The following is a 13251-nucleotide window of genomic DNA, read 5'->3' on the forward strand; positions in this document are numbered from 1 at the left end:
GGTGAGCCCTGCAGATTCCTCCGTGGCCCCCAGCACTGACTCAGCGGAGGAGTCACTTGCTGGCCCACTACGTTGTAGGTCTGCCCGCTGGTCAGCCCGCGTTTTGGGTATAGGTGCCTGCTATGCGTGATCCCCACTAGGCGATCCCATATGCTTATTCCGCCACGGTTAAGTCCCCCCCCTGGGCGGACCCGTGTCTTCCCTCTCCGCTAACCACTCTTTGCTATGCGTACTCCCCCTTTTTAGGGCTAGTCCATAGGTAAATTCTGCCATCTATCCCCCCCTTGGGTAACGGATGGCCTCCGCAGCGTCCTCCCTATCGGGATTGCACGCTTCCCAACGTACTGTCGTATTTCCTAGAATTATCTAGATGCTCACGACTTCCCAAAAAATATATATAAATCCGTAAAACTTCTGTTGAAGTAGGATAAATTAGGGCCAGGGACACGTTGGAGGACCGCGCCCCCCATGATGTGGGTGCGTCACGCTTGCTTGACTATCTCCTCATCGGGGGTGTTGGTAAGGTGCAGTCATTATGGCGCTTACCATATTCTCCCATTCATGGCACTGAAGTTCCCCAACCGAAGGGGAACGTTCGAGGTTACAGAAGTAACCCTTCGTTCCCCGAGGAGGGGAACGGAAGTGCCATATTCCGTCGCCATAATGACTGTCCCTTAGCTGTTTGAAAGTCTCTTCAGCTTAAAAGGATGGCGTCTGCTGGCTTCAGGTGTGCTTATATGCTGAGATGATTGCAGATGTCGCACACCTGCGCAAGCTTACGCTGCCAATTAATTTCATTCATTGGCCCGTTCAATACTCTCCAGATAAGCGGCTTCTGATCCGAATCCTCCCATTCATGGCACTTCCGTTCCCCTCCTCGGGGAACGAAGGGTTACTTCTGTAACCTCGAACGTTTCACATACAAAAGGGTTTTTGAAACTCTCCGTGTTTGATTTTGTTTTTAAATACACAATTATGCCAACAAACTGTTGTATAAACACTCGTTGCAGTGTAATATGGCTGTATATTGGCACTGGTGGGGGCACTAAGGCATATATATAGACATCAAGATGCTGATAGACATATACACACACACACACACACACACACACACACACACATATATATATATATATATATATATATATATATATATATATATATATATATATATATATATATAAAATCCACTATCGCAAAAATGTCTGTCTCTTTTCACCTTAGGTGTCAAATCTTCAGGAAGTCTTGATGTCTATCAGCACTAGTGACATCATGTGACAGACTGTTCAAGCTTCTTTTTTTCTCTCACCTTTTACATTCTTTTTCAGTTCATAAATAAATCAACAGGTCCTACAGCACACACAGAGCATAACGTAGTCTCATTAATGAAAAGATATGGTAATACTGAATTGTTTTAAGTACAGTCAGCCGAATGTTGAGAAGTCCTCAAACAGTAATGAATGAAATAGTCAAGTAGTAACCTTAAACAAAGGTTCTATTTGTGCTTGCATGTTTTGCATGCAGCAACAAACCAGTGTCTGTATGAGTAAATAGCTGTGTGATGGGAATTACTTAAAGGTCCCAAGTTTTTAGATGTTATTATCAGTATTGTTAGTTTTTAACATACCAAATAAGTGACAATCACATTTAGATGACATAAAACAAATATAAACATGTAAAGCTTGTAGTTTGTCACTTCCGTCTAAATGGATCAACAATTTTATTCACGTCACCTCATACTTCAGTTTCTCTTTAAATCTTACAATCTGACATGTCCCGCCACCTTCGAGATGCTTCTCATTTGCTTTTCATTTGATGCGCTTGATCTTAACCACTCTCTTTGGCAGAGTAATGATGAAACAAACTGTTATTGTGTAACGACGGGGGTGGAGTGACAGAGGACAACAGGAGGTAAGATCCAATATGCAGGTTTATTCAGCGTCAGGCAAGCAGTGGTCATAAAGGTGCAAACGGGTATATTAAGGCAGTCCAGAATCGTAGTCGGTACAGGCAACAGGTCAAAAGGCAGGCGGCTAAACAGGAGAACAAAGGTAAACAAGGCTAGGGACTAACACAGAGAAACAAGACAGGGAAAACGCTTCGTAATGTTACTGGTACAGCTAACAAGACTCTGCAAACTGGATGAGTTCATGAGTGGTTTATGTATGGTAGGCTATCAGTCTGTAACAAGGTTCAGCTGGTGATTGTAATCAGGATAGATGTGTGAGCATGGGTGTCAGGGAGCAGTGCATGTATGAAAATGTAATCCAGGAAATGTGGAAGTGTAGTCCTGAAGTTCGTGTGAGAACCAGCGATCTCTGGAAAGTGATCGCTGGTTGTGTGACATATTGGAAATTTTTGTAAAAGGGCAAGAGCTAAACTATGTCCCACCCTCTCTTCTTTTTTCGGTTGAGATTAAGTCAAACATCTAATAAAAATGCATATTTCAAAGAACTTCACGGGACCTTTAATCAACACACCAATTTCAGACACACACACACACACACACACACACAAAGCAAACCGTAACAAAATCCAAAGACAGAACAGGCTTATTTATTATAGTGTACACAGCAATGTTTCAAATAAAAATGTACAGTAGTCAGTATGTTTGTGATTATTGTATTTAAGTGAAAAAGCAAAGATGTGATTTATTGACATTTTAAAGTGTTTTTCTCACAGATCCAAGGAAAAGGATAAAAACATGGATAATCAGCCCACCCTGAAGAACGAGACGTAACACAGTTCTCTCCTCCTTGTCCATTTGGCTCTCCATGATTCCAGAACCTGAAACTACAGATCAGCATCAGATGTTCAGTTCTGTTTCTGTGTGACAAGATTCTGACTGGAGAATCATTTATCAGATAACAATCAGTTTCTCACCCAGTGGTCATGCTGGTGCCATCTATCCATTTCCATCTGTCATCACTGTCAGTCAGACCAATCCAGACCGTAAAACCCCCAGACATTTTCTTGACGTGATCCTTCAGTGATGAAACAAATTATAATTAAATAATACCAAAATTCAGTTGTCTTTACACAAACACGTACTGTACATATATCTAATAGCCAAACACTCACCTTTGCTTCATAGATGACTTTTATCCTACAGTTTACTGTATAGTCACAACATTGTATTTCCAAACCCTTCTGCTAAACACAACCCCTGAAGAAAAGTCCTTCCAAACTTTGATTTTTAAAAAACAACAAATTTTTTAGCCATTTGGTTAACAAGGACAGAGAAAGGGTCACTGTAACCATTTGTACATTCTGATTTCCATATCATAATGCATGAAGGAGTCATCATAAACCATGTATTCAAGGACACAGAGTTTACAGTATACTTCACTCACTTGTTCTTCTCTGTTGTTTATGATGATCAGATCTGCTCCTTTGTCTCTACAGTATCTTCTGCTTTCAGTCCAATTCCTTTCCTCAGAGGAAATGAAGTAAAAACTGGACTGAAAGTAAAACCAGCTATCTATAAATACAACAGTTCAAGTATTAGCACTTCATTCCCATAACACTAAACTCCACAACTTATTTAGCACAGTTTTTGATCAAAGATTTTATATTTAAGATGCTTGTATAGTTATGGTGATAATCATAATTACCCTGTTCATGAAGACGCTTCTCCAGGTCTTTTTTCTCCTTCTGTAACCGCACGCTTTGTTTCATTAGATCCTCATTCTTGGATGATAATTGCTTATTTTCCTTTAAAAGGTTTTTGATCTGGTTCACTAATTGATCTGTCTTAGCTTTCATCATTTTAAGTTGCTGATCTTTCTCAACTTTGAGGTTGGTATTGTTGGCTAGTAGCTTGGCTTTCTCTTCTGTGAGGTTGGTTATGTTGGTTAGTAGCTGGTCTCTCTCTTCTGTGAGGCTGGTAATTCTGGTCTCGTTTGTGTAATTTGTATAAACGTAGAGACTTAACACTGTGACTGCAGTCATCAGAAGAGAACACAGCAGCACCACACACACTGGAGATGCTCTTGAGCATCTTTTCTTCAAACAAATACTACCTGAACACCAAAGACATGTTAAATACCTGAAATTGTATTTATATACATTTCGATTTTCTCCTGAAAAAAAAAAAGAGTGTGATTACCTGTTTGCTGAAGTGGTTGTTGCGGGTTTGTTTGGAGGTCATGATCTATCACATAATCTGCACTCTCATAGATGTTCACCATCATCTCTACTCGCTCTCCATCTGGTCCAGTAGACTCAACAGCTTCATAAATATCAGACATTTTGTCTTTTAACAGTCCATCACTATCTTTGTGTGCTTCAGCTCTGCTCATTGCTGCTTTTATCACTGCTTTTTTCCTATGATAATAAAGGAAATGAGATTGTCTAAATGTGCCCAGACGTAGCTCACGTGACATTAAACTTTTTAGCACATTTATGGTTATTTTAAAGACTGTGAGCAGTTCAATACCAAATGATCTGTATTAATAGATCACATTGGATGCTCAGATTTGCTTTCTGTGTTAATCCGAGAATCTTTTATTCAATAATAATTATGATTAAACAGAGATCATCTAAACAGAGAGCTCAAACTTACTTCCAGAGCAACTGAAGCTCAGCTTTGATCAAATTTGTCATAAATAACCTCATATTTCTTTAGTCCTTTATAATTAGACATCACAAGATCTCGCTAATGTTCGTAGAACTGTTAACTTGACCTTTACTCTGTTTTTAACACTAGAGACATCTAAACTGAAACTTCTGTAAGGCAGAAGTGTGAAGACATAATCATGTGACATAAACAAGCCGTCTGTACAAGAAGTATTTAGATCTGCTCATTATATCATGCTTTAGACATCTTCTGACAGTAGATCCTGGAGGATTTGCAACTTTTCAACTCAAAGTTTAATGTGATCATGTGTGCCCTGATAATCAACAAACTGAATCCTCTCGGTCACTAATTTGTCAGTAAACTCTCTTCTCTTTTCACTTCAGGAGTCAAAATTTCAGGAAGTCTAGATGTCTATCAGGATTTAGTGACTTTACAATATATGTCAGTCTGTCCTCAACAGCTTAATTCTGTGCAGTTTCTTATTTCTCTCACCTTTTTCAGTTCGTCAATAAGTCAGCAGGCCCTACAGCGTGCATGGAGCAAAATAAAGTCTCATTAATGAAAATACATGGTAATATTGAATTGTTTATAAGCACAGTCAGCCCGAAGAGAAGTCCTCAAATGGTAATGAATAAAATATTCAAGCACTAACCTTAATTAAAAGTTTCATTTGTGGTTGGATGTTTTACACGCAGCAACAAAATGATGACTGTACAGAGTAATTACCCTTTGGTGCCGTGACTAAAATGAAATGTTCTGTTTTGAAATGGGAAAGATTGAGTTTGTATTGCCTTTGATAATAGGTGTCATTTAAGATGCAGTACACACCCCTAACAAGGTCTTGAAAGTGTTTCGCAGCCTTGAGGAATTCTAATGTTGTGAGTCTCTGAAGGAGTAGCACATTTACACACTGTGTTTGAGAATTACATTTTCTGGCAGAAACACACACACTTTGGACTTTTGATAATTTGGCTGCTTGGTAGTGTCATATGGGAATTTGTATGAACATTTGATATTTTGCATAAGAGCAGAAATACTTTTACTTGCATTATTTTTGTAAGAGTTGGTTACGATTTACCTCGTAGATTTATGCATTAGATATTGTATACAACCCCCGGAGCATGCGTCAATACTGCCACCATATTTGTTCAGTGCTCCCAGGACAAAAGTCATTCAACCGCACTTTGTTGAGAGCAAAGCCAATCTGAAGATGCTGGACTTTTGCGCTGCATACAGGTGTAGGAATGAGCAAACAAAGCAAAAACATAGTATTTCATAGGTAAGATTTCGATTTGTCATGTTTTATAAACAAACTTTGGGAGGAGCACACGCAGATGATTCAGCAATTCAATACGTCATTGACAATAGTTCTATTATCCAATCAGTATTAGACCAAATAAATAATAAATACCAAAGCTGTCCTACCTGCATTATCTCACGACTTTAGCATCCCTCCACCACCCTGACACCTCACCTCTTAAACATCTACCCGGGGGGAAGCGTTCTGGGGCTGGCCTAGAAACTTTGCTCGAACCTTAACTTCTCTCTATTCCCTGATAAGGGGAATACCACGACTTGGGGTGTCTTCCCTGAGCTCAGAGCCCTTTCCCTGGACAGCACACCAAATACGCTTTATTCTTAAACATCTGTAAGTGTGAACTATGAACTATGAATTATGATTTTGTATGCTACTTTTGTGCTAAAGACGTGTTATTGATGATAATGCAGTCACTTGTTGCACTGACCATAATAAAAAGTAGCACCAACTTGCACTAAATACTAAGCTTAAATCAGCAAACAATGTAAATGAAATTTGACAACAAGACGCTGATGCCAGAAACTTGCATTATTGTCAGCTAAGTGAACGTTAGTTTATTTTTAAAGTAACTTAAGGTGCCCAATGACAACAGTGCCTTTACCTCAATGTGCATACTTTGCACTTTTGCCTAAATTATGAATATTAAAAATGTTATATACAATTTAGATCAGAAAGGTGGATTTGGACATTGAGATGCAGGGATATTGTTGGTTCACACTTATCTTTCATAATAGATATTCATTCACAAACAAATCGCTCCCTCCGTTAGAATTAGAAGTGAAAGCAGGAGTATGTTTCTGGATAGTAGATCAAATTTAACAGGGAGCATAGAAAACGTTTTGCATGCACACAAACACATGCATATGCTTAATATCTTCATAATTAAAAAAAATATATATGTGCATACTGACCAACGGGAAAACTCCCGATCATAGATATATGTGTATATGTGTATATATCTATGGCTCCAGATGGCCAGTCCGACACTTCACCAAGCTTGGTTTAAGTGACTTTACTGAAATTTGTGCCTCACACATAGCTACGCTATGAACAACCAAATAAGAATTTTTTGTCAGCATAATTTCCCTGTAACTCTCTACAACTTTCCACAATGCTTTAAAAAACTCAATTTTGTACACTGAATATCAACACTGTTCTCCAATTTGAAGAGCATTCTCCCAAACATTGTCTTATAGAGGACTTTAAGGGATAGTAATGTTTTCTTACAGTTAAACACTATAAAAGAATGCTGGAAACTAGTAGCCAGTGACTTATATATTGATTTATTTTTTTCCTATTTTGGCTGTCAATGTCAATTTGACCATTTTTGAAATATCTGTGTTCAGCAGAAAAAAAACAACTAATTTTAAACTTAATTTCTTTATGACTTACCCCTGTAAAATGTCCTTCTTGCAATTAGTGAATTTTCCCCTATATGTCACAGTGTGTCAGTATCATAATCTTTTCAAGATTAAAAAATATATACAATATGCAACTTCCAACCCAGGCTCATTCTGAAAACGTAGTCCAGCGGACATTTCTCGAGACCGCAAAATACGTCCCGGGAGGTACGTATTTGTGAAGTTTTGGTTTTTGCGAGTGCCGTTCGCGCCCGCGATGTTCTCGCGTCAACCCACCAGAGGCCGCTGTCTGACCGACCGAATGATTGATTGCGCGACCGGCCAATCGGCTGACCCACCCTCCTCCTTCCCTGAACCCAACCAGTTTTACCGATTGACCAGCCCGCCCGCTCACTTCCCTTAACCCGAGCAACAATTTAGAAAAGCCGTCTAGAAAAAGAAAAACCCTCGTCTGTTTTTCGGACCCCGCGTTTTCACCCTGTTATGAACTCGTTCGCTTTATTTTTTGGATTCTGTTTTTGTCTTACCTGGTTTCTGGAACCACTCTTTCCCGGACTCGAACCCGGACGCCTTTGTCAACTCATCCTCTCTGCATCTGAAGTATGCCGACGCACACGGTAAGCTGACTGGACAAACTGACTGCAGCGGGAAAGCCCTCCACACGGAGGTAAGCGGTCAGCCGGCAAGCGCGAAAGTCAACGGCGTCACACCGACCCGTAGCATTCGCTTAAAAAAATGAAATGCAGCCGTACGTACCTCCCAGGACAGATTTCGCAGTCCTCAGAAACATCCGCTAGACTAGATGCATAAAACTGCATCTTGCAGAACAGCATTAATTTGCTATATACTGTATATCCTTATTAAGTTATTTGGCTCAAAATGAGACTAATTGTGTCCACTGAGATAAAATTCCCCACCCATACAGTATGTGAGGCATATGTGAGAGATATATAGTCAAAAGATAAGAATATAAGTGGAAAAAATGGTTGCATCCCATTTTAATCCTTACCCTCTATCTTCCTCTCTGTATGAGAGTGTGTTCATCACTGATTATCTCTTCCCTCTTTCAACTCCAAGTCTTCTGCAGGTGTTAGTCTGCTTTTTAGCAAGTCACATCCAGTGAACAGCCACCTGTGGGTCACAAAGCAGCTCCCTCCGGTCCAGCCCCACCATCTGCCCGACACGCAAGCACACACAGCTGTGCACAGATACTGACATGACACCTGATGAATACAGAGTTTATGACAGCATTATTTTCTTCAGTGAGCATCAAACATAGTCTGAAGTAGTGTGCAATTTTACACTGTCTGTAATAAGAATGAAAAAACAACTGTGTAATAGAAACTCCATTTGGTTTAAAACTTGTTGTATAGCTATTAAAAAAAAAGTGCTACATAGAGTGCATTAGTCCCTACTCACCTTCATTTGTCCCAGAAGAGGGTTTTAAAAGGACTTCCTGATATACATAAAGAGAGAGAAAATTTGCTTTTTTTTTCGTTATTGGAGTGTGTTTAGATAAAAAAAAAAGTTAATTTGGCTTGTTATGCTTATTGTAACGCTATGATTTGTCGACATCTCTGTACACCATTATAGGTAATGTTTTCCAACAAATTACACGATTGAATACAATGATAAAAATAAGATTAAATGGATGCAAACAGAAAGGTTTAACACATGCATATACAAATGATTATGGGTGTAACGGTTCACAAAAATCACAGTTCAGTGGTGTAACACATTGGTAGGTTTTTGGCACGGCAAAACAAGTAATTGTCTTTGACATTTTTTTTTTTATTCATTAAAACTAAGATCATAAAGCATGATATTTACTTTTCTTTATACTTTCAACAATGATAGATTGAGCTATACTTGACCCATCTTCTGGGGTGTCGTCTTAGAAGCATATAAAACAAAAACAACTAATAAAAAATTGTATTATTGTAGTAGTTTTAACCAAGTGCAAATATGTGTACTTACAATGTTACCTGCAGTGGAAAACAGGTTGCAGACACAGTCAGGAATTTTGGCTAAAATTAAGAAATAGTGAATAGGACTAAAGCTTACTAACTAAAGCAGAGATAGGAATTATTCAATGTTTACATTCTTCAGATTAGATTTCAGATTAGTTTTCTGTAAAGGTGGCAGTAGTTGGAGAATGAGTGGCATTCAGGTGTTCACAGTTGAGCAGTTTTGGAAGAGTGCTGGTGTTTTCAGCTGTGCAAAAACACATTCCCAAGCAAATCCTTATGTTCTGGTTACTGCAATGTTATTAGCCGTTGCAAAGAACTCATCGCTATTATTATTCTTCACACACTTTAGGTTCTTTATTTTACAAATATTTATTTGAACTGCAGCAAATCGGTCGGTTTGTAATGCATACCGAAATCAAAGCTTTATATCAAATAGATCAATACAAATTAGGGCTGCACGATATTGGAAAAATCTCACATTGCAATATTTCTTATTTTGCTACACATATTGTGATATTAATACAATTTCACCAGATTACTTATTATCACTATTTGGAAAGAATTAAAAAAGTTAGATCAATTAGGACGATTCTGCAGCGGGAATGCATCTTCATAAAATCTAATAAACAATCTGTAAAATGTTTGGGGTCCCCCACACATTTTCGTTGTTGTTTGTGCTATTTGCAGTGCATTTCTGTATTTGAATGTGTTGTGAATTTTTTTTTTATACATTATACATGTGTTTAGTCAGAGATTCATGAACTAATCTTTACTATTTGCATAAAATGTAACAGTCTATACACGTTTTGGGTCCCTCAACACATTTTTCTTGCTGTCTTTGCTATTTGCAGTGCATTTTTGTATTTGCATGTGTTAAGTGTTTTCATGCATAACAAAACAAAGTGTTTTATCCTTTTCCAAGTCAAACAGTATTCAAGAACAGTAACTGAATGATAAAAATAATCCAAGTAAAATTAACCGTAGTTAAGGTCACAAATGGTACGATTTCTTATACCTGAATGCTTTTAAAATCATTATACAGTCACAGGCATCAAAAACACATGCAAATAATAAATTATAATACAAATTTATACATTGCATATCCTGCGATGTGGCTATAGCGAATGATTACATTGCGATTTCAATGCTAAAATGATACATTGTGCAGCCCTATTACAAATATGTGTATGATTACACCCCTACAAAGAATTAACATCCTTGCAGATTTCAACAGGTATATCTTGAAAAGAATGAGTTGTTATACATTACATTCCTTAATATAAAAATGAATGGTATTTTTACTTCCAAGACTCAATGCTCTTGCAGCATGAATAGAATTTTGATGTCATGCCATTCGGTCATCATCTTAAGCTGTGGGTTTGGCTCTCATACTAGCAAACGCAACATCATAGAATTAGCAACAATGATTAAAAAAGTGTATATGTGAGTGCTTTATTTGTGTATATTAGTGTAGTTAAATTCCAGTAAAATAAATTTTCTTGTTTTCTTGTTAATCATCACTTTTCTGTGGACTGAAGTGTCAGGAGTCGAAGAAGTGACCTACTTTGTGAAGAACTGTTGTTGTGAAGTTAGAATCATAATCCCAACACTACTAATTAACAGGCTGATTGCTCAGTACTGATTACTACAGCACTACTGATTAAATAGACAAGTGCACAATGAATCTGATTACAGCCTCTGAGGACTTTGGGGGACACCAAACATTTGTCACTGTCTAAACAGTGCTTAAATGTTGCAGTGATATACAGTAAATTTTTTAATCAAACATCATTAAAGTGGAGGCTTATTTGTCATTTCTGGCAGTGACAGAAATCATTATTCAAAAAAACAAAACAAAAAAAAAAAAAACAGCGGTGCCTTTATTGCAGCACAATACAGATCAATTTTGATTTATTGTAAATAATTATTGTACTATACTCAGAGTCATTGTACTATAGTGATAAAATGTACAAAATAAACCCACATAGTTTTTTTTTGGGGTTGACAGTTTTCACTTAGTCCACAAAGCAATCCCAAACACCATATACTGTAAATAACACCTTCAAATGTTATCAATCGATTGAATGGGCGTTATCAGTGGTTATCAGCTGATGGATATGGGCTAGTAAGGGCCTTCTGCACCCAGTACACTGTATAAACTCCACACAATTCCTTCATGTCATCTCAACACAAATCAATTCAGTTAACTTAATCGTTTTTACAAATTTAAGTGGATTGAACACAAATCAATTATGTTGTCGCTCCAAAAAAATGAAGGATCATGTTGTTTCAACTCATTTTATATAAGTAGCTTAATCAAACAGCCCAAATTTTTTTTTGTAGTATAGGTTTAGAAGCCTGTTATTATCCATCCACAAAGTTAATCAGCTATTCCACTGGAGTCAAATGCAGTTCCTGGAGGGCCGCAGTTTTGCCAGTTTAGTTTCAACCCTGCTTCAGCACACTTACCTGTAGGTTTTAAACAGAACCAAAGGACTTAATAAGTTTAATCAGGTGAGTTAAATTAGGGTTGGAACTAAACTGTGCAGAGCTGCGGCTCTCCAGAAACTGGATTTGACAACTGTTTGAGCTATACTAATAGAGAAGACTCCAGATCTGTTTTTACATTACAATAAAGCTGGGTTTAGGGTTGTGGTTGGGGTAGACTTTAATAAAATACAATTAATGGGAAATTTAATAAATAATACAAAAAATTCTTGATAACTTCCAGCCACAGCCTTATGTGTTCTATAGCTGATTAACCATGTGGACCACTTTTAACCTTGAGAAGATCAAAAAACGTGACTTTTAATAATTTTTTAATAGTTAAAGTGATATATTGTTTGGGTTGGTGTTGTATTCTATGGTAAAAAAAAAAAAAAACCTTCTATGGTAAAAAAAAACAAAATACTTATTTTTCTATGTATTATTTATTATATCCTCCTGAGACCCCGCCCACTGACTTGTGTCCTGTGTAGTGGACATTGTGTTTTCATGAATTTTCTTTGAATTTTTTTTAGCTACTCTGCCAAGTCTCTGCCTGTTGTACTGTTCAGAGGACATCCTGGGCTTTCTAGGGATATGTCATTTGATTGGCTGGGATGCTAGGAACCACTTCCTACACTGCATTCAAAATGGCCGGCATACAAACAAACACATTTTATGGGAAGGAGAGAGGTTTGTAAAATTTAGCTTTTTAAATGTTTTTTACTATAATTAGGGACCGAGCACCGAAACGGTGCGTAGGCCCTATTGGAATTGCTCCGTTTATTCTTCTTCTTCTTCTTCTTCTTCTTCTTCCGCGGAATGAATCGCGGTTTTGAGGGGCTAAACATGCCCGAAAACTCACGCAACTTTGCACACGCCTCAGAAGTGGCGAAAATTTACGTTTGTTATGGGCTTCGGAAGTGGGCGTGGCAAAATGACTCGACAGCGCCACCTAGAAAAATTAAACGGACGAGCCCCCGATCCACGAATCACGCACATGCACGAAAATTAGCACACACCTCAAACATGCCAAAACATACGAAAAAGTCTCTTGGAGCCATATCTCAAACCCAACAGGAAGTCTGATATTTTAAACTTCCTGCGGCGAAAAAGTGGCGTTTCCAGGCGTTGTATTTTAAGGAACTCCTCCTAGGGATTTTATCCGATCGACACCAAAATTGGGTTTTGTCATCTAAAGGCCTTGGCGATGTTAAATTGCGAAGCTTTAGAGTTTTCATCGATGGGCGTGTCCGTGGCGGCCTCGCAAACTTTGACGATTCGCCACAAAAGAGGAAGTCGTTATAACTCAGGCATGCATTATCCGATCTGCCTCAAAATTCACACGCTTGATAAGCGTCCTGACCTGAACACGTTTACATGCCAATATCCAGATATAGTTATAGCGCCACCTGCTGGCCACAGGAAATGACATGATTTACAGAGTTACAAGATCCTCCCACAAATTTTATCGTATCAACACCAAAATTGAGTGGTGTCATCTGAAAGCTCTAGCGATGATATATTGTGAAGATCTAG

General features: G+C 38.1%; 1 protein-coding gene across 1 annotated transcript; it reads right to left on the reverse strand.

Annotated features, from left to right (window-relative positions):
- Positions 1-2536: 2536 nt before the first annotated feature.
- cd209 (CD209 molecule) lies at positions 2537-8716 on the reverse strand (the record flags this gene model as incomplete). Its single annotated transcript, NM_001199373.2, is given in 7 exon segments — positions 2537-2793; positions 2884-2984; positions 3354-3481; positions 3615-4022; positions 4109-4326; positions 8268-8481; positions 8678-8716. Coding segments are annotated over 6 exon segments (1032 nt in total). The 3' UTR covers positions 2537-2651.
- Positions 8717-13251: the final 4535 nt, after the last annotated feature.

This window comes from Danio rerio, chromosome 10, assembly GCF_052040795.2.
Source record: "Danio rerio strain M-AB ecotype USA chromosome 10, GRCz13ab, whole genome shotgun sequence".
NCBI classification, from domain to species: Eukaryota; Metazoa; Chordata; class Actinopteri; order Cypriniformes; family Danionidae; genus Danio; species Danio rerio.